This window comes from Acipenser ruthenus, chromosome 5 (assembly GCF_902713425.1).
Source record: "Acipenser ruthenus chromosome 5, fAciRut3.2 maternal haplotype, whole genome shotgun sequence".
NCBI classification, from domain to species: domain Eukaryota; kingdom Metazoa; phylum Chordata; class Actinopteri; order Acipenseriformes; family Acipenseridae; genus Acipenser; species Acipenser ruthenus.
In genome coordinates this window covers 57,615,710-57,637,363 of record NC_081193.1, presented here as the reverse complement: position 1 = coordinate 57,637,363, position 21,654 = coordinate 57,615,710, and the positions used below count along the sequence as shown (strand labels likewise).

The following is a 21,654-nucleotide window of genomic DNA, read 5'->3' as shown; positions in this document are numbered from 1 at the left end:
AAATTTTTTTTTTTTTTTACCAAATCCAAGAACTAGAAATATCACACACAAAAATGTTTACCTGTAAAGATCCCGGAACCTGAATAGAGTACCATAGCTGCGCGCGTGTGCCTGTGATGCAGCCATGCTAACCCCTGAGAGCATAAAAGGACTGCAGACACAGGTACCAATATCATTTTTCCTTCAAGCCTGCTGCAAATCATGGACGCAGCGACCGTGAAGGTTAATGGTTACATTTGTATTTCAGGGAACCTTAGTTATGATAATAACCCAACGTTCCCTATCAAGTATGAAATGTAACCATTACCAAATGGATGAGTGTACCAAAGTCGTCGCAAGGCAATATTGCAGAACGGCCGGACTGCTACAAGTCGAAGGCTGTCTTGTGTGATACCATTCAGAATCCCAGTAACATGTAGCTAGGGCTACAAATTGAGGGAGAACTCACCTCTATGTTATGTTGACCCTGAAGCCACTCTCAACACTCTAGTTTCAAAGCCAGAGTTTGGGGGATCCTACCAGTCGATAGAATCTTGTAAAGGTATGGGGAGTAGCCCAAACCGCTGCATTGCAAATGTCATTGACACATGCACCCTGGAACAAAGCCCATGAAGTTGCCATGCCCCTGGTGGAATGGGCAGTGAACTTTTCTGGAGGGAGCAAGTTGGCTCGCTCATAGGCAGTCCTGACTGTCTGTTATCCATTTTAATAGCCTCTGTTTAGACTTGCCTCCAACTTTGTGTCCTGCCAACATAATAAGCTAGTGCCCGCACAGGGCAGAGCGTATGGAGCGGTCGCTCCCTGTCAGAGGAGGTGGATGGAAAACCTCCAATTCCACAGACTGGTTGATGTGGAGGGCTCAAATGGAGGCTTCATGAGTACATCAAGCACTACGTTAAGCCTCCAGCGAGGAACAATGTCCTTCAAAAAGGTGGCCAAAGCCGCAGCGCTCCTTTTAAAAATGGCCCTGCCAGGAAGCGAGCTCCTGGGAAGACAGTCAATTTTGACATGACAGGCCAAAATGGGGTCAAACCCATGATGCAGACACCACGCCTGAAAGACTCCCCACTTGTACCCGTACTGTGAACGTGCAGACGCTGCTCTGGCATTTTGCAGGGTGTCAATGACCCTACTGAACCGACCCAGATGGCTTAAATGCTGCCGTTCAGGGGCCAGACCCAGAGTTGTAGGTTCAATAATACAGCAGATAATAGTGATAGTTACATCAGGATATGATTAAATAGTGATAGTTACATCAGGATATGATTAAATACAAAAGAAACCTTTTCTCCACTGGCTTTTACCATGGCAATGGAAGTAATCATTAGGGCATCAAAATGGGTAGTGGGAGGAGAGCGCTTGGCTTCTGGAATGCGACTACCACCAATTCAAGCATACACGGATGACATGACAACCATGACTACAACAGTAGCCTGCACTAATCGGTTATTGGGCAAATTAACCAATAACATTGAATGGGCACGAATGCAATTCAAGCCCACTAAATCAAGGAGCATCTCTATAATTAAAGGTAAAGTAGTAGATAAAACGTTCTGCATTAATGGTGAGGCGATACCAACAGTGTCTGAGAAGCCAGTGAAGAGTCTTGGGAGATGGTACAACGGGGATCTAAAGGACACAGTTCGTGTGGGAGAAGTTAGACAACAAGCAGTGGAAGGGTTGAAGAGCATAGACAGCCGCGCTCTACCAGGCAAACTAAAACTCTGGTGCTTTCAGTTTGTTCTACTGCCGAGGTTGCTGTGGCCAATGACTGTGTACAAGGTTTCTTTGACAACAGTAGAGAAGCTGGAAGCTTTAATCAGTTCATACATCAGGAAATGGTTGTGAGTTCCACGCTACCTCAGCAGAGTGGGACTTTATGGTAAAGGAATACTGCAGCTACCAGTCTCCACTCTAACCGCCAAGGTCAGACTGGAAATTACATTAGTAGAGTCATGCGACAAATGCGTAAGGGAGGCAGCACCTGTGTTGAAAACTGGAAGAAAGTGGGCGGCAAAGAAAGCTGTGGAGGATGCAAAGGCTGCCCTTCGAATTGGTGATATCATGGGGCAAGTTCAGCATGGAAGAGGGGGTCTTGGTCTCAGTTCAGCTCCTCCTACATGGCACAAGGCAGCCCCAGCTCAACGGAGGAAGCTGGTAGTCAACGAGGTGCAAAAGCAGGAGGAGAGGATGAGGTGCTTAAAGGCTGTTTCCCAGGCCAAGCAGGGAGAATGGATGAGATGGGAGAGTGTGTAACAACACAAGATTGGCTGGCAAGACCTATGGTCAATGGAACAGAGCAGGATCAGTTTCCTCATCAGGTCAACATATAATGTTCTCCCATCACCACAGAACCTAAACCTCTGGGTAGGAGAGGATCCCTCATGTCCTTTGTGTTCATCACCGGCAACATTAAGGCACATTTTGACAGGATGTAAGGTGGCTCTTAGCCAAGGATGGTTTACTTGGTGCCATGACCAGGTGCTGCAATGTTTGGCCTTAGCATTGGAAGACAAGCGTAACATGACCAATAAGTTGCCACCTGTTACTTCAAAACATTACACACAAAAGACTACATTCCTCCGACCAGGAGAGCAACCAGCAAGAAAAGGTGTTAAAACCAATCCTTGCCCAGGACAGCTCGAAGCTGCTAGAGTTAACAGTGCCATGGGAGGATGCTGTAGATGAGGCATATGAGAGGAAGAAACTGCGGTATGCTCAATTAGCCACTGAAGCGGAACAGTGAGGATGGAGAGTCTGGGTTTGCCCAGTGGAGGTGGGTTGTCAAGGATTTGTGGCACACTCTACAACCTGGTTTCGCAGAGACGTCGGAATCAGTGGCCAAGAGTTGCGTTGCACAGTGAAGAACTTATCTGGAGCAGCAGAGAGGAGCAGCAATTGGCTGTGGTTGAGACGGAAAGATTCTGGCTGGGGATCTCAAGCACAATAGAAAGAAAGAAATGCTGATGTACGGGTAAGTAAATTAGGGTGAGTTGAGTGGGGGACAGAGGGGGGTGATGCTGGGGCGCCAGAATCACCGTCAAGCCCTCTTGAGGTGTCGTGGGCTAGTCGACGAAACACCAAGGATGGAAGGTGCCCAATTGAAGACCCCAGAGATGTACCCTACTTAGCTCAATCCAGACGGTTGTCATGCTGATGCGCTGGGGAGACCGCACTGTGGTTGATCCCCGGAGCCAGCATCGCAGCCGTTGTGTGTGCTTATGCGCTAGGGAGGCAATAAGCTGATCCCTGGAGCCAGCATTACACTTCAGCCATCAACACCAGACAGAAGGATATCTACATCATCATATGGAAGGAAGCGCAAATGGATGGAGACACAGATGGACACATTAGTTTACTGTAAAGCTACGTCTTAGTTGGTGCTTATCTTGGCGAGAGCCGAGTTCAAATCAGCATGAAGTTTTAACATCTACTCTCGTGTAATGAAAATCAGATAGGAGGCATATGCATAGGTGTGAGCTGGCTCTTTGCATGATTCATCATCAGGCCCAACCGATGAAGGTGGTCGGTGACGAGTTCCATGTGGGCCTCTGCCTGTACAAATGAGCCAGTCGTCCAGGTAATTGAGCACTCTGAGTCTCAATGGGGCTGAAATAGTCTCAATGGTCTCAATGGGGCCGAAATAGTCCCGTTTTTATTATACACCCACACCAAAACACAAAACACATATACAAGTCTGTTAGTGTGTGAATTAGTGCTAGTGGTGAAAATACAATTATTTGTGATACAAGTGCAGTGCTGTTCCGAGTTTGTGCTGGCCTCTGGCGACAGCTCCGGAACGTGTTAGCTGTCTAGTGATAGCAAGCAACAAATAAACAGAACAAACAAACTCTCACGATACGGATACTCAATACACAGGTCCTTTGGGGTCACTTTTTATAAACCAAAAAGAAGGAACAGATTACAACGCTTCGACCCCTATTTATAGAGTCACTCATGACCCTATGGTAAACGATTGCAGCCGCTCCTCCAATCCGCGGCTGCCACATCATTTTCCTTCTGGGTTGATCAGATAGTGTACCGAAGCTCTGCCCCTTTTCTAAATGACCGACTTCCTTTTAACCCTCGGAACTAAGTGTCAGGCCAAGTAGTCGAGGGTACTCTGTTCCCGTTACTTAGCGCCCTCCCAGGTCGGGAGAGAGAGTTATCACCAAGAATCATGGTCTCTGTCACAAAATGCAATGAATAAACAAAAAAATAATTAAAGCTGCCACGGTGCACAGCCGTGGATCGGTTATGAAAACCCCCTCTGGCTGTAGTAGCAGCCGGCTGTGCCGGTCCCTGGGGCTGCTGGGGCCTTGGGTGCCAGTTTGCCGTTGGTTTATGCACATGGGGTGGCTGCTTGGGAAGCAGACGCACCAGTTCCTTTGTGGACTCCTGTGCACGGTGAGGGCTCTGAAGCATCTCGTTCGCCGCAGGACTAAAGGTATGCCCGGTGTAATGGGGGCATTTAACAGCAGTGCATTATCCCCATCAGACACTCGTGCCTGGGAAAGTTAAAGCTGTCTTCTTGCAGCTACCAAAGCAGCAAGATTTCAGTTTGGAGATACGGAGCAGGTTTTTGTTCACCAAGCGCAGCTCCTGTAGCTGCTGTGGTGAGGGTCTATGACTCAGAGACAGCCTTCAATAAACAGGCCTGGAAAGCTACCAATATACTGTTATAGTTAGCCAGCTTCAGAATGTTTTCCGAGACCCGACACTGTTTGTTAGGACAGGTAGCGTCAAGAGTGCTAGTTTAAGTGAATGCACCAGCGAGGCAATTGCAGCATCTACAGGAAGAAAGTGAGCCAAACCCAGATTTTCTGCGGCACGCAGGCTGTACAATGACCCCCTTGGCCGGGAAACAGCCGGAGCTGTAGCAGGGTGATACCATGACGACTGGACTTCAAAAAAGAAAATACGGGTGCACTGTGTGGGACACAGTAGATGTAACAGGCTCATCGTCAAAGATGGACTGTTTCTTTGTCCCATCCGCAGGCCAGGGCACTTACTATTTTGCAGCAGCCCTCTTAATTAATGACAACAGCTCTACTGACAGGGATACATTAACCCTTTGCGGTCCTATGTCGGAAAAAGCTGAGAAAACCTTTCAATGGCCGAGTGAGAACGGTGGAAGCCGAGAGAAGCTGAAAAAAAAAAGGAAAAGGAAAAAAAAAAAAAAAAAAAAAGGTGGCGGATCTGAGCAATACACAGTCCCTTCACCACAACATGGACATAAACAAACAAGATAGCTGCTTCCGCATCCAGTGCTCAAAGAATATCACAGACATTTGCCAAGATTTTTGAGATGTTATAGTAATAAAAAAAAAATGACTTGGATAGCATTATTGAGGAGTCTGGTGATAAAACGAGTGATCAGGAGATGATTTATCAGTATGCACTACTATGAAGAGATGTGAAAAATACAGCGAACCAGGAGTGGGGTGGGGATGGAGAAGCAGTACTGAGTGTCCTGTTGAAATGCAGTGCCTTTTAACCCTTTGCAGTTCATTTATTAAGTGCGTGTCAGGTCCAATTTATTTTCACACGTGCAGTTAACTTTAGACGCTCTGTTTAAAAAGTATTTTTTTTTCCACAGTCAAACGGGTTTAAAAGGCCCTGCATATCAACAAAGCACTCACTAGGCATCTCCAGCCCCGCCCCACCCTTTCGTTCGCTATTTTCACATATGCTAATAAATAAATAATAATAATAATAATAATAATAGTCGTACATACCGATCAATCATCTCCTGATCACTCTTTTTATCACCAAACGCCTCAATAATGCGATCCAAGTCATTATTTTATTACTATAACATCTCAAAAATGCTCTGCAAATGTCCATGATATTCTCCGAGCGCTGATGCAGTATCAGCCAGCTTGTGTCCTTATGGCCGCCGTTATCTGATGACTGGGGCAAGTATGTCTATTCATGAGATACGCCCTTTTTTTTTTTCGGCTTGTCTCGGCTCCTGTCTCTCCCACTCGGCCATTGAATGGTTTTCTCAGCTTTTTCCGGAGAAAAAACAACAAGAAACCCGTTTTTTGCGCCTTTTTGATGATGTCGGACAGGGTCCGACATTGGACCGGATAGGAATAATTGCAATGTCGGACCAGGTCCGACATAGGACCGCAAAGGGTTAAACCTGTTTTACTATGAATAAAATTACTTTTAAACAGCGCATGTAAATTAAACAGTGCGTTTAAATGTTTTATTCCTGCTTGTGTCTATACTTAATTCTGGTACCATGATTTCTAACTTCTACATTCTACTTCCTTTTGTTAGCCTTAACCTCTCTTGATCCTGAATCTAGAAATCATATTTTTATAATTTAGCCTCATATTGCTTTTCTATTTGTTTATAGTTATTTCGATATATAGTGCACTCGGTTTATAAGAATCACTGATAGAAGAATCAACCACATATAGCGATCAAAACCACTAGGACAAAATCATTCCTATACTAACCGTGCTGAAATACTTGTAATAAATCAAGCAATCCGCTTAGAAGAATAATTTCGGGGCAAAGTGACTACGTGTAATATGGTACTGTGTCAAGTGCAATGATGTGTACAGTGTGGCAAAGTGGCTTGCAGTGCTCAGGAATAACAGTTAATAAAACAGCTCCTTTATTTGGCTGGGTTGTGTGTCAACACCACTTAAATAATAAGCACAGGCTCTACACAGCCATGTGTATCGCTCCGTGCAAAACAAGGGTTTCAGTCCCGAAATAAAATGATACTTTATAACACCACCAAACACACAAACACAGTTTGAGAAACAGTGGTGCAGTGTAGTCCGGGCTTCGGGAGCTGTCGCTACTAGCCAGCACCAGTTTGTGTTAGCTGTCTGACAGTGACAAGACAAACAGTTAGCACAATCAAACAAACAAAACACAAAACACTCACGATAACAATTAATTACTTCCGTTTCCTAAACGGGTCCTCTCAGTAACCATAACGAAGGAACAGATTATATCGTCACACCACCTGTTATACCCTTAGTCACGGCCCCTGCAATAACCAGTTCAATCACATCTCCTCCAATCCATCACTTACACATCATGTACCACATTAGGGCGATGACTTTGGGCATTGTGACTCCGCCCCCTTCCTGGGTGGCTGGTTTCCGACTGACCCTGGAATGAACTGCCAGACCATCCAGTACGAGGCACTCTCTTCCTGTTATACAGTGTCCTCACAGAGGGAGGGAGATTGTTGACGAGGATTCATTCGCTCTGTCACAACAACCAATAAAGCTGTTTTTAAATTTGATCACATCTCGTGTGATTAGGCACATACGCAGCGTGGATCGCATTGTGCAGGTATGTTTTTTTGTGTTCTCTGTTAATTTGTTTCAATAAAGTGAATATACATTAATTGAATACATACAGAGTACAGCACTGTTATTGTATGATATGCATGTAGAGGGAAAAACTAAGATTTGCATTGCAACTGCAAATAAGTAAGCCACAGATGTTTAACCCTTAGCGGTCCATTTATTCAGCGCATCTCAGGCGTGTCAGGTCCAATTTATTTTCACACGCGCAGTTTATTTTAGACGCGCGTTTTAAAAGTATTTTTTTCACAGTAAAACTGGTTTAAAAGGCACTGCATATCAACAGGACACTGCATCTCCAGCCCCGCACCACCCCTTGTTCGCTGTATTTTTCACATACCTCTACATAGTAGTGCATACCGATAAATCATCTCCTGATCACTCGTTTTAATCACCAAACTCCTCAATAATGCGATCCAAGTCATTATTTTATTACTATAACATCTAAAAAAAGCTCTGCAAATATTTGCGATATTCTTGGAGCGCTGGATGCAGAAGCAGCTATCTTGTTTGTTTATGTCCGTGTTATCTATGTGGTGTCGGGGCTATCTGTATTCATGAGATACGCTCCTTTTTTTTCGGCTTCTCTCGGCTCATATCGGTCTCACTCGGCCATTGAAAGGTTTTCTCGGCTTTTTCTGGAGAAAAACGACTAGAGACCTGTTTTTACGTCTTTTTGATGATGTTGGACAGGGTCAGACATTGGACCGGAAAGGGAAAATTGCAATGTCGGACCAGGTCCAACATAGGACCGCAAAGGGTTAAATACAGTGGTAGTTCTGACAGTAAAATACTGTACTGTAATGTCATTTTAATTCAACGACCATTACACGTAACACTGCATGGCAGTTAAACTAGGCACCCTCACGACACGATCGCGTCAAGTATACTGTAGTAAAATAGAATTCTGCAGCTTTGAGTAAACATAACTGATCATATGACTTGCCCTCAGTGACTGAGCACCATTGACATTTGTATATTGTATTTAAACTGCTGATGTGCGGAGGTGCTTTTGCTAATTGTAATGCGACATGACTGAGGGTAGTGTAAATGATCAGGCTGGAGTCTTGGCTACAGTTTTAAACCGGTGTTGGATTTATTTTTCTTACAGTGAAACAACTGCTAATAAATTGCCATAAAGTGGTCAGGTACCCCTCCCCACGGTAGAACAAGACAGAGTCTTATTTATTTATTAATTTTGTTAGAATTTCTATATGCAAGAAGTTTGAAATGGATGGTTGTGGTGATCAGAAATGGTGGCAGAACTTTTTTTTTTTTTTTTTACACATTTTCATGATGACATCCCTTGTAGAGGAACACTCAGGGACCAAATAACAATCACGTGTGATCTTGTGTGCAGGGCAACTTATATTTGACAGAATGAGCCGACACTTACACCAGGTTATTAATGGACATGTATATACATAAATATATCAATTAAAAGACAGAGCAGGGGATAGTTAATGGTATAAGTTAGGTTTATGACTGTTGTTGGTAGCTGAGCAGCGGATATGTCAGTAGTGATTGACATGCTGTACCTTAGCGCATCAAGTGCATGGTTTGCTATTTTTAAAATAGAGCATTAGCATAAAATATCAGGCTGTGGAAAAAACATCATCTTGCAAAAACTTGCCAAACTCTGATAGAGCCTTAAGGGGATCTGCATTTTAAAACAACTTAGTGAAAGCTGTCTGCTTCCCAATTCTGAAGAGGGCACTGGTGGTATCACAACCTGTTAGAGCATGAACTGCAGGCAGGCAATTTGGCACCACATTACCAAGGCTTGCTGCAATAGTGTGAATAGGAATATATCTCTCCCGAGAGACAATTTTTCCAGAATGTCCAGCATGCATATATACCTCTTGTGCCAGCAGACCTGGACAGAAATACATCAGGATGACCAAAACACCTGTGTGTCATCATACCGCACTACAACCCTGTAGTGGTCTTTGCTCAGGCTAATGGAATGAAGCACCGTTCTGGTGTCGGCCTCCTCTTGTGTAGAAAACATAAGCTCCAGAGCAGCTCCACCAGAATATGCGAGGTATATTACATGTTTTGCAACAGCAAATCCACCAGCCTCACGATTGTTTCCTCTAGTGCTTGGTCAGTGGCAACAAAGCTGAAGTTTTGCTTTGCAGATCGGCGTACAACAAAACCACCCAATTTCATCTGCTTGTAGACATTTGGCTATTTAGCCTCTAATTGTTTCATCTCTGATAAATACACATTTGTATATTTTGCACAGTTGTTTCTTCCACCTGCAAAGAAGAATGGTATTGTTTCAATGACTTCATTGAGATGTAGGTCAAAGTCTGCCTCTTGTTCTGCTCTGAGCAATCTCAACATGTGAGCTGCTTCTATGAAGTTGTCTTAGAAAGCAAATGTAGATGACTGAGCTCTTCCTGCTGCTTGATACTATCAGGACGTTTCAGCAACACCTGTAACTTTCAGAGCATTGACAGCCAATGCAGATAATTTGTTATTCTTGATACAAAGGATGTCCTGCAAGTCTTTCAATCCCTGTTCCATATCAGGATCATAAGAACATAAAGTTTACAAAACGAGAGGAGGCCATTCAGCCCATCTTGCTCGTTTGGATGTTTAGTAGCTTATTGATCCCAGAATCTCATCAAGCAGCTTCTTGAAGAATCCCAGGGTGTCAGCTTCAACAACATTACTGGGGAGTTGGTTCCAGACCCCCACAATTCTCTGTGTAAAAAAGTGCTTCCTATTTTCTGTTCTGAATGCCCCTTTATCTAATCTCCATTTGTGACCCCTGGTCCTTGTTTCTTTTTTCAGGTCAAAAAAGTCCTCTGGGTCGACATTGTCTATACCTTTTAGGATTCTGAATGTTTGAATCAGATCGATGCGTAGTCTTCTTTATTCAAGACTGAATAGATTCAATTCTTTTAGCCTGTCTGCATACGACATGCCTTTTAAACCCGGGATAATTCTGGTTGCTCTTCTTTGCACTCTTTCTAGAGCAGCAATATCCTTTTTGTAACGAGGTGACCAGAACTGAACACAATATTCTAGGTGAGGTCTTACTAATGCATTGTAAAGTTTTAACATTACTTCCCTTGATTTAAATTCAACACATTTTTTACTATATATCCAAGCATCTTGTTGGTCTTTTTTATAGCTTCCCCACATTGTCTAGATGAAGACATTTCTGAGTCAACATAAACTCCTTGGTCTTTTTCATAGTTCCCTTCTTCAATTTCAGTATCTCCCATGTGATATTTATAGTGCACATTTTTATTGCCTGCGTGCAGTACCTTACACTTTTCTCTATTAAATGTAATTTGCCATGTGTCTGCCCAGTTCTGAATGCTGTCTAGATCATTTTGAATGACCTTTGCTGCTGCAACAGTGTTTGCCACTCCTCCTATTTTTGTGTTGTCTGCAAAATTTAACAAGTTTGCTTACCATACCAGAATCTAAATCATTAATGTAGATTAGGAATAGCAGAGGACCTAATACTGATCCCTGTGGTACAGCACTGGTTACCTCGCTCCATTTTGAGATTTCTCCTCTAATCAGTACTTTCTGTTTTCTACATGTTAACCACAACCTAATCCATGTACATGCATTTCCTTGAATCCCTACTGCGTTCAGTTTGAGAATTAATCTTTTATGCGGGACTTTGTCAAAAGCTTTCTGGAAATCTAAATAAACCATGTCGTATGCTTTGCAATTATCCATTGTCAATGTTGCATCCTCAAAAAAGTCAAGCAGGTTAGTTAGACACGATCTCCCTTTCCTAAAACCATGCTGACTGTCTCCCAGGATATTGTTACCATATAGGTAATTTTCCATTTTAGATCTTATTATAGTTTCCATAAGTTTACATATAATAGAAGTCAGGTTTTTAAATGCTCTGAAAAGTGCCCTTTTGCGCTGATTTTTTTTTAAATTGATCTGTTAAATAATTTTGTTTTAGATTTAGATTTGTCTACTTTTGGGATGTAATTGTTTTGCGCCTCTAGTACTACATTTTTAAAAAAACAGCCATCCTTTTTCTGTGGATGTTTTCTCTATTTTACTCCAATCTACTTCTGTTAGTCTCTGTTTCATACCTTCATAGTTTGCTTTTCTAAAATTGTAAACCTTAGTTTTAGTCATTACTTTTGGGGTTTTAAAAAATACTTCAAATGAGACCATGTTGTGGTCTGAGTTTGCCAATGGCTCTCTGACCTCTGTTTTAGTTATTCTGTCTTCGTTATTTGAAAAGACTAAATCAAGGCATGCCTCCCCTCTAGTCGGTGCCTTGACAAATTGCATTAGGAAGCAGTTCATTTCCACCATTTCAATTTCGTCCGTCGAGCTCCCCACCAGGTTCTCCCATTTTATACGGGGGAAGTTGAAATCCCCCATTAGTATGGCTTCTCCTTTTCTACACACATTTAGAATGTCATTGTATAACAGATTATTTTGCTCAGCGTCTGAATTTGGCGGTCTATAGCATGCTCCTATTATTATGCCCTTTGAATTTATTCTGACCCATATTGATTCAGCATTGTTTTCTTTGTCCTGATTTAACACCTGGGCTTCCAGACTATTTCTTATGTATAGCGCTACCCCTCCATCTCTTCTGTCCTACCTGTCTTTCCTATACAGTGTGTACCCACTAATATTATATTCCCTTACCACCACTTAAGGTTAATTGATATCTTGCTGGAAATGGGAGTTTCCAAGTCTGAAGCAGAGGCCTATTCCTCTTGGAAACTGAAACAAAAACTGATTAATATATTATTCCATGATTAATATATTATATTTGTCGCCATCACTCTCAGACAACCAAGTTTATGTAACACCTATCATATCGTAGTTACTTGTTAGTGAAAAGTAAATCATAGAAGGCTATGTGGTCCAGTGGTTAAAGAAAAGGGCTTATAAGCAGGAGGTCCCCGGTTCAAATCCCACCTCAACTACTGACTCATTGTGTGACCCTGAGCAAGTCACTTAACCTCCTTGTGCTCCTTCTTTCGGGTGAGACATAATTGTAAGTGACCCTGCAGCTGATGCATAGTTCACACACCCTAGTCTCTGTAAGTCACCTTGGATAAAGGCGTCTGCTAAATAAACAAATAATAATAATAATAATAATAATAATAATAATAATAATAATAATAATAATAATAAATAGTGCAGTAGCTTCAAGTTCTAACATTTTGTTTCTGAGACTTCTAGCATTAAGATAAATACATTTAATAGTTGTCTTACCTGAGCTGTTGCCCTTGTTTTGATGTGGTCTCCCTTCTGTTTTCTACCCCCTTCCTTTCTAGTTTAAATGCTTCTGGACCTCCTCAAGGATCCTTTCTCCGAGTAGATTGGTTCCCTTTCTGTTTAAGTGCAGTCTTTCCCACCTATATAGATAGTCCTTCTAGAATGTGCTCCAATGTTCAAGAAAGGTGAAGCCTTCCTGTGTGCACCATGATTTCAGCCATGCAGTTTGATTTTGTATTTCCAGCTGTCCATATGGTCCTTTACAAGGTGCCGGCAGTATCCCAGAAAATCAAGCCAGTCAAGACCATGTGCTTCAGACCATGACTTTGCCGAGGACAGATATAACTGAGATAGTGCATCAAGTACCAATGTGATTCCCCTCACTGCCCTAGACAGTTGTTTGCCATGAAGCATAAGATGTGCTGTTGACACAGCGTAGGTATCTGTTGCAGTAAGAAGGTGCCAGAGACCTCTATCTCCAAACAGTTTGCCAATGCTTGCAATGAAGGCCATCAATAGGTGCATCCCTCCAAGTCTCATGGTTACCTTTCCATCAAGTGTTTCTGGTTTGCTCCACAGTACCTGTTGTGCTTTACTGTATATTGCCAAGTCTGCTGTTACTAGGATGTGGGGCACTCCTAACTTCTCTGCCACAGTGTGGCAGGATGGCTTGCAGTGGTGAGGTGTGGTGACGTCACGGACCAGGAAGTAACTGGACCAAAACAGTGGATGGGCGGGTGAAGCTGAATGCTACTGCACTCAGTGTGTTTAATAAATAAATAAACAAAACAAAAGATTTAAACAATAACAAAACACTAAACAAAAAGGCACAAGGGCCAAACAAACCAGACAGACAAACAAGTAAGTGTCGTGCTGGCTAATCCAGCACGTTTTAGCAATTGTTATTTTAAATTCTGTCTCCTCTCTATCTCCCCGTACCTCCTCTCTGTACACCCAGCCCTGCAGCACGGACAGCTTCAGGTTCTTATACTCTGGCCGAGGGGTTAACTAGCTGTTAATTATCTTATTACCCCTCGGCCACAATCTGCACGCGTTTGGTAAGGATGCGTGACTGTCAGCTAGTTAAATAATCAGTAGCTGATCAGCCACGCATCCTCACGGGTTTTTAAATTTATAAACAATAAGAAATACGCGGCACTGTTATCCGCGCCGCAAACAATAATACAAATTATAATAAATAGGGGCGGGACACTCCGCCACACACAGTCACCAATTTCAGTAGAGTTGTATAGATGGTACTGATGTCTGTTGGTGGTGCATGGAGGAATGATAGATATTGTTGTCAGAGGCTGATGTATATATATTGCTATATATCCATAGCAACAATGGAGCTGTTAGCTATTGAAGTTTTTTTGTTGGGTTTAGTGTATTATTGTAATTCATATTGATCATATGCTGCTCCTTCAAGTGACTTTTTGCTTGCTCGTGTAATATGATTAATATCATCAGGAATGCCACACCTTTGATATAGTACCATAGCCATGCAATGTGTAGTAGACTTTCCATCCAGAGTATCTTCATTTTGGTCAAAGTTGTCTATGGATGCATCAATGTAGGTGCTCGGGTCATCAGCAGTAACCTTCTGTATTCCATGAGGTACATATATGTCTTCATTCTTTTGAGACCTGATCTTTTGCAATGGATGCCAGAAGTCGTCTAACCGCATCACAGGACACAGAATATCAAAAGCTATGTAGTACACCAATGAGACGCCTGTTACCAAAATCATGATGCATTTGTACCCCAAGGCCAAGTGTTAAGGTTGTTCGTACTTTCTGTCCTAAGGCAATAATGTTGCGACATATGGCCAGCACAGAAGACTTGTTTGTGTTTTTTCATCATCACTGCTGGAAACATTCTGGTAGTCTTTTACGCTGGTCAGCCACAAAATAAAAAGTCGTACATGAGATGTGGTACAACCTCTCTGCACTTTTTAATATCAATGTCTCCACTTGATATATATGCTTCTGAGTATTTGATTTGTTGCATGGTCTGCCTTAATATAATAGCAGCCCTGTGCAAGACCAGAGCTTCATCCAAATAATCTTTTCTGTGCCAAAGTTCAACATCAAATATATGCTCCTTGCTCAACTGCTCTTGCACCTGTGCTGCCTTCTTCAGTGCATCACCAAATTTAACATCACTACAACACAACAGATGAGAAAGTCCTGGTCGCTCACAAAGCACAGGCTATCTTGAAAATGGGTCTTCAGTTTTTGTTTCAGTTTCCAAGAGGAATAGGCCTCTGCTTCAGACTTGGAAACTCCTATTTCCAGCAAGATATCAATTAACCTTAAGCGGTGGTAAGAGAGTGTAGTAACCTTTTTTTGTTCAGAAAATACATTTTGCTTGATCTCACTCACAAGTGTGTTAAATGCCCTATTGTGAACAAAGGATGTGTCCATACATTTCATATGCGAGGCCTTGATGTTCCTTTCTGAAATGTAGTGGGAGAGGCAGGATCAGTGGCACTTGGCATCACTGGCAAATAAATCTGGGCAGGAGAACATTCTTAATTGCACAGCTTCATCATGCCTCTTCTCTGCAGCCTCCAGGACTTTTGAATGTGTTGTCTGCCCAGTACCAGTGCTGATTTGAGCAAGTATCTCTGCACTTATCAGGAAGTTGCTCTCCAGATATGCCACAAATTAAACAATGTTCACGTATGTTGAAGTTTGAGATGCATCTGCTAAGCCTTTGTGGCTGAGAGAAAGAGGCTTCTTCTGTGACTGGTATGGGTGACTTGTGATGCTGAAGATTACTTTTTGATGTGTATGCTGCCCTACAAGTTTTATGATAGGAAACTTTGCATTTGAGATTAAGAATGTCTTCTCTCACTAACAATGTTTGTTTATATACATCATCCTGCCTCACTTCAGAGCATCTAATATTGACTCCGGGCCTTCTTGTGTTGAAGTTTTTATAGCTGGACCTCTTTTTGAATTTCCTTCCAATTGCTCTGAGCATATTATACATTGTTTTGCATCAATTATCTTTGAATTTTTGGTGGCTCCTCACAGAGATCCATATTTGCATCCTGACCTACCACTATTCTACTGCAAAACAAAAGATGACTGCAGCTACCTCGGGCTGACTACAGCTATGATAGGCACGGTTACATTAACGGTCCTTTTAATGTAAACACATAATTATGGTTACCTGTTAACAGCATTTTATTTGTAACCATCACAATTACTGGTACAATAGATTCAACATGTATTTATTCATTCAGTGTTTATTTAATTTAAGTTGACTGATTTATATATTTAACGAATAGCTGTAAGAATTAACATATTAATATGATATTATAGATCAATCAATAAAAACTATATAAAATATATACTGGACAAACCAATGTTTTCTTGAATACTCAATATAAGATGCTGTCAGAATCACAGATGATAATAGCCTGACAGGAGAAACACTGACGTGCAACAGTGGGAATTTATTTATTTATTTTACTTAACGTGAAAACCACTCCCCTTCAAAAAACTATAACCAATACATTGATGCAAGAGTCCGGAAGCAAACAAAAACAAGCAAACGCTGTGTATTTGTGACTTTTGAACTACAAAAATTGTACATATTGAATATATACATACATAACATGGAAAACTACATTTCGTGTGTATACAGCAGTCATCGCAGCAAAACAGCGAGGTCTAATTTCTTTTGTATCAGCAATTTGGTCTCTGAGCGTTCGTCTTCAAGGTGGGAGTCATCACGAAAATGTGTTAAAAAAACAGTTCTGCCACCATTTCTGATCACCACAACCATCCATTTCAAACTTCTTATATTATAAAACTAAAATAAAGCAGGTTGTGTCTTGTACCGTTGGGAGGGGTATCTCAAAAACTAGGAGCCTTTTCGTGATTGGCCACAGTACTATAACTAAACAATACATTGTGTGGTCTCTGTCTGACATCAGGACGATAAGCAGTTTACCCAACTAAACAATACAAATAAACACAGTTATACGTTCCCACCGGAACTAAACATACACTGTGACTACTTATTTGCACAGTATAGTACTGGAACAAACAGATATCTTACCTCAGTCTTTGGCTAATCAGCTAAGCCCTTTTATCGAGGTGTCATTAACTTTAAACAAGCAGTTAACCAATTGACCATTATCCTTAATTCGTTAAGGCCTGCATACATGCGGGAACTCATGACATTTAGTGGTCAACCCCATAACACTGCAGGGAACAAAACTCTAACATACATTCTGCAGCCTTCACCACAGTAATCATATCGGTCCGCTTTTAAGAATCAACCGCTTATAAGAATCAAATCATCCGGGACGGATGTGATTTTTTATACACAGCGTGCACTGTATTTCAGAAACCTAATAATAGAATTGTAAATATAAATTTAATAAGAAATATGAAACTTAAGGACTAAAACCCTATATTTAATTATTAATCACATAATGGAGGCGTCGTCCTGTACTGAATAAATTAATATTAACTAATGTTTGTATATTACAAACATACTATGGGTGTTGCCTAGGACATTGAGGTATTAATGTTAAATATTATATCTTCCTAAATATGCGCTTGAAAGATGGCAGCGATTCTTACATATTGCTGTGGAAGAAAGTAGGGGAACGGGGGGCGAACTTCGCTAATTTAATTAATACATGTCTTTAATGAGCAGTGGGAGAATTGTGCAGTATTCAGTAATGCAACACTGCACTGTTCTCCTACCGGCATTCATTTGAGAAAAGACTGAATATATTTAACTATTTTTGTGAGTTTTGTCCAGTTGGTCGGCTTGGATTTTGGTGTCTGACCAAATTTATATCAGAGCTTTAGTTTCTTGCACTGTCCATTAATTAGGGTTACCAGATTTGCAGAGTGAAAAACTGGGACTTTTTATTTTCTTCAATTCACTGATGTCGGACCAACTCCGAAGCCATTAAAATAACAGTATATAAAACACAATAGTTAAAAATTAAACATCGGGTGTATATTGCAGATAACTTTAGATTATTTTCTTTATATTGTCATCTCAAAACATGTTACATGTACAAAAAGCCAGATTAAAAAAATAGAGTATAGCTATTAGTATTTACCATTTAAAACGTGATAAACACATAAGATTGTTTATTTTATTTTTGAATGACGCTAACACAACCTAATAAATTACTGCTGTTATCTTGCTGAGCACACTGATGCAGTTTTGTACTTAAAAGAAAGAAATAACATTTTTTATTGTTTCTGACCGGGACAAAAAAGTAAGGCTGTTTTTGCTCTACTTGTTTCCTCAGAACATGAACTAAACTACGCCCAAAATGTTTACTTCCGAGTGGTGTTACCTTGCATAGTTTGTTTCCTATGTGCAAAAGGACAGAGTCCAACTGTTGTTCACATTGAGGTTTAGCAAGCAAAACAGTCTTTGCCAAACAGATCGAGACCACCTCTTTAGGTAGACTCGGTACGGTTCATTTCCCAAGCAGACTTTGTTGTTCACACCTCACACCAAACCCTCTAAACGGAACCAGTGTGAACACAGCCTTAAGAACTATACTTAAAATACAAAAAAATAACATTTAAAATAACAAATTTATAAAACCCCTTAATCTTGGAGGATGCATGAATGAACTTCCAGAACCACCACATTAGGGTTGGATCCCAGTGCTCACCTCTCCATCATGTTTAACAATCTGCAGCTCAAAGAATTCGTCTTCATCCTCGCCAGTTAATGTGGCATCCCAGCCGCCTGCCTCAGGCTCGTCCAGGTTATCCTGTGAGCTGAAATCATCCTCTAGACACAACAATACAATACTTATTATATGGCTGAAATAATAATAATAATAAAAATAAAAAAAACCCGTCAAAACATGACGTTGTTGTGTAAGCTTTTTGTGTTATATTGTTGACAAAAGAAACAGGCAGACTTACCACTCAGGTCAAGAAAGAGAACAGGAATGTGTGTTTCCATTCCAGGCGATGGAATCCTACAAAAAAGGGAGAAAAAAAACCAAAAAATGTAAAAGCTCTGATTCTAAAATTTCGTCAAGTTGGATCTTAAAGGTTCCCTTTGACTCAGCATCGACAACGCTGACTGGCATCCCATTGTATACCCTGTAAAAAATGTCTCCTACCCTCCGCCCTAAGACTGGCACCACTCAATTTCCATTTTGTCCTTTGGTTATTGTTTCCGTGCTATGCTTAAAGTATTGTCTGGGGTCAACTTTGCCAACCATTTTGAGCATTTTGAGATCCTTCTCCTTCTTTGTTCTAGGCTAAACAGATTTAGTTACATCATTTTCATAACTCACTCTTTTATGCCCTAGGAAGGCTGTAAATTCAAAATTAGAGCCATCTGTAACAAGTAGATCTTCATGGTCTATATCTACTGAATGCACATGTTAAAATATAAAAGTTTGATATATGCAGATGCCTTAATTTACTACCAGATTCTCAAACTCGTACTGAAGTTTGTCAATTGAATACACAATTAACTTCCAACTCTTCCTTAGATATGTATACTACATCCCATAACTTGCACACACACACAAAAAAATCCTTTTTAAGTTATCATAATTGGATAAGCTGTTCTTTAGAAATTCCAGCTCAGACTGGCCTGGAATCAGGGACATCCCTGTTGGGCCCTTTGCTCCAGTGTGCCCACACCCCAATTTACCTGCACATAAGGAATAAGCTGTTGCTGTTTCCCTGATGGTTAACTGGTTGGTTGGCTGTCACAAACCTGCATTATCTTACTAAAATCAGTCTATGTGTGATGTAATATTGGACCACCAATCAGAAGGCACGCTTTCCAATTTCGATTTTGTGTGGTGTCATTACCAGCAAGTAAGCAGAGAAAGACAGATGCTAGGTTATTATCATAACCCTGGTTCCCTGAACTAAAAATGTAATCATTAGGAGGTAAATACCCATACGGTAAAGACCCCAAAATCTGAATAAGACATATCAAAGCTGCTCGCAGAGCCTGTGACGCAGACATGGCCTGCCCTCGAGGGCATAAAACTACGTGCTCACAGACCACTTCGTAATTTTTCCTTCAAGCCTGCTGCAATCGTGAACGCAGCAACCTTGAAGCTTAATGGTTACATTTCCATTTCAGGGAACCACGGTTATGCTAATAACCTAAAGTTCTCTTTCAAGTACGAAATGTAACCATGCGAGAAAGGCAAGATTGCCGCACGACCGAAATGCTACAAGGTTAAGCCGAAGTTGCTTTGTGCGCTACCATTCGGAACACCAGTAACAGTAGCTAGGGCTAAAAATTGAGGGAGACACTCGCCTCTATGCCTGTGTTTTAAGGGTCGACAGACTTCTAGTTCCAAAACCAGGGTTTTGAGGATGCACGACATTAAGTCTGTAGAACCTAGTAAAGGCATGGGGAGCAGCCCACTCCACTGCATTGCAAATGTCCTTGACAGATGCACCCTTGAATAAAGCCCACAAAGTTGCCATGCCCCTGGTGGAATGGGCAGTGAGCTTTTCTGGAGGGGGCAAGTTGGCTCACTCATTGGCAGTCCTGACTGTGTCTACTGTCCATTTGGACAGCCTCTGTTTAGACCCATGGCAGCCAGGGCCCAAACAGGGCAGAGCGTATGGAGCTGTCACTCTCTGTCAGACTGGAAAGGACTTAGAAGGAAAGCCTCCAAATTCCACAGACATGAAATGCCGAAATAGTCTTCAGCAAAAAAGCAGGATTGGTATGGAGCGTAACCTTTGTCCTTGTTTCTGCAAAAATTAAGCAGGCTTTCACAATTGAGAATGCCTGCATCTCACTCACCTGCTCTGCGGAGGCGATTGCAAGCAAGAAAGCCGCTTTCACAATATAAATTTCAGTTCAGCTGCACGCAAGGGCTCAAATGGAGGCTTCATGAGTGGATCAAGCACCACATTTATCCTCCAGCGAGGAACAATATCCTTCACAGGCGGCTGAAGCCGACGAGCTCCTTTCAAAAATTGACCGCCAAGAAGTGAGCAATTTTGACATGCGTAGATGAGCAGGCTGTTTCCACAAAGAGTGCCTTTAGACAGGTGGGGAGACACTGTCAATAGGCAGTCTCGGGTCAACGTGGTCTGAAAAACTGCAGAGTAAGCATTCGCAGGAGACCCAAAAGTAGGGTCTGAGAAGCTGCTGCCATCAAGCGTAGACATTTCTACAACATCACTACCGTGAGCGCTCTATTGAGCTGAAATAGCTCTAAACATGGGGCTATTCTCTGTACTGTGCTGTCCGACAGAGAGGACAGCATGGACCTGGAGTCCAAGCACATTCCTAGATAGGAGGCTGTCTGAGAAGGCATGAGCTGGCTCTTCGCACGACCCAACTGTTGAAGGTGGCCGGTGACAAGTTCCGTGTGGACATCTGCCTGGGCTGGAAATGAGCCATTCGTCCAGATAATTGAGTACTCTGATGCCTCTGACTCAATGGGGCCAGGATAGCTTCCATGCACTTCGAGAAGGCATGAGAGTAGAGAGAGGCCAAATGGCAAGACCCAGAACTCGTAGGCTGTTCCCTGAAAGGCGAACTGCAGGTACTTCCTATGCACTGGTTTTATGGGGATGTGGAGATAGGCATCTTTAGGGTCCACCTTGGCGAACCAGCCGCCTGGCCTGATTGACTGCAACAGCTTTTGCATTGTCAACATTTTGAACCTCCTTCGACTCTGATACAGGTTAAACCATCAGAGGCCATCATCCTGTTTGGGCACTAGGAAATACCTGGACTAGAACCCTTCCTCCAGCTGGAGGTGGTCTATCATGCAAATAGCCCGTATTTGCAGCAGAGCTGTTACCTCCTGAGACACCCCTGCGGCGTCCTGCGAGTCTGTAACTGATGTTAGTCACGTCCCGAAAGGGAGGGGGACCGTGCTTGAACTGCAGATGTCTGTGGTGCACTGATGCCAATACTCCAGATGGCTCCCTCAAAAGGGGCCCTGGGCCTGTGACAGTAAACCCCTGGTTTGTGGCTTGGCCTGAGGCTTCTGCGCCTGCGCCAAGCGGCGGAACCTACTGTAGCCTCCGCGGTGAGCAGCCGCGGGGCGGTTCTGAACACCACCTCTGGTAGCAGG

General features: G+C 42.2%; 1 protein-coding gene across 2 annotated transcripts in view; it reads right to left on the bottom strand.

Annotated features, from left to right (window-relative positions):
• Positions 1 to 21,654, bottom strand: part of LOC117402745 (kinesin-like protein KIF13B) — a 168,505-nt gene that overhangs the window by 32,984 nt on the left and 113,867 nt on the right. For both annotated transcript variants that reach the window (XM_034004173.3, XM_059024751.1), the window contains 2 exons: positions 18,500 to 18,555; positions 18,241 to 18,362 (listed from right to left, as the gene is read on the bottom strand). In XM_034004173.3, the coding sequence (XP_033860064.3) occupies positions 18,241 to 18,362; positions 18,500 to 18,555 (178 nt within the window). The remainder of the gene's footprint in view (positions 1 to 18,240; positions 18,363 to 18,499; positions 18,556 to 21,654) is intronic.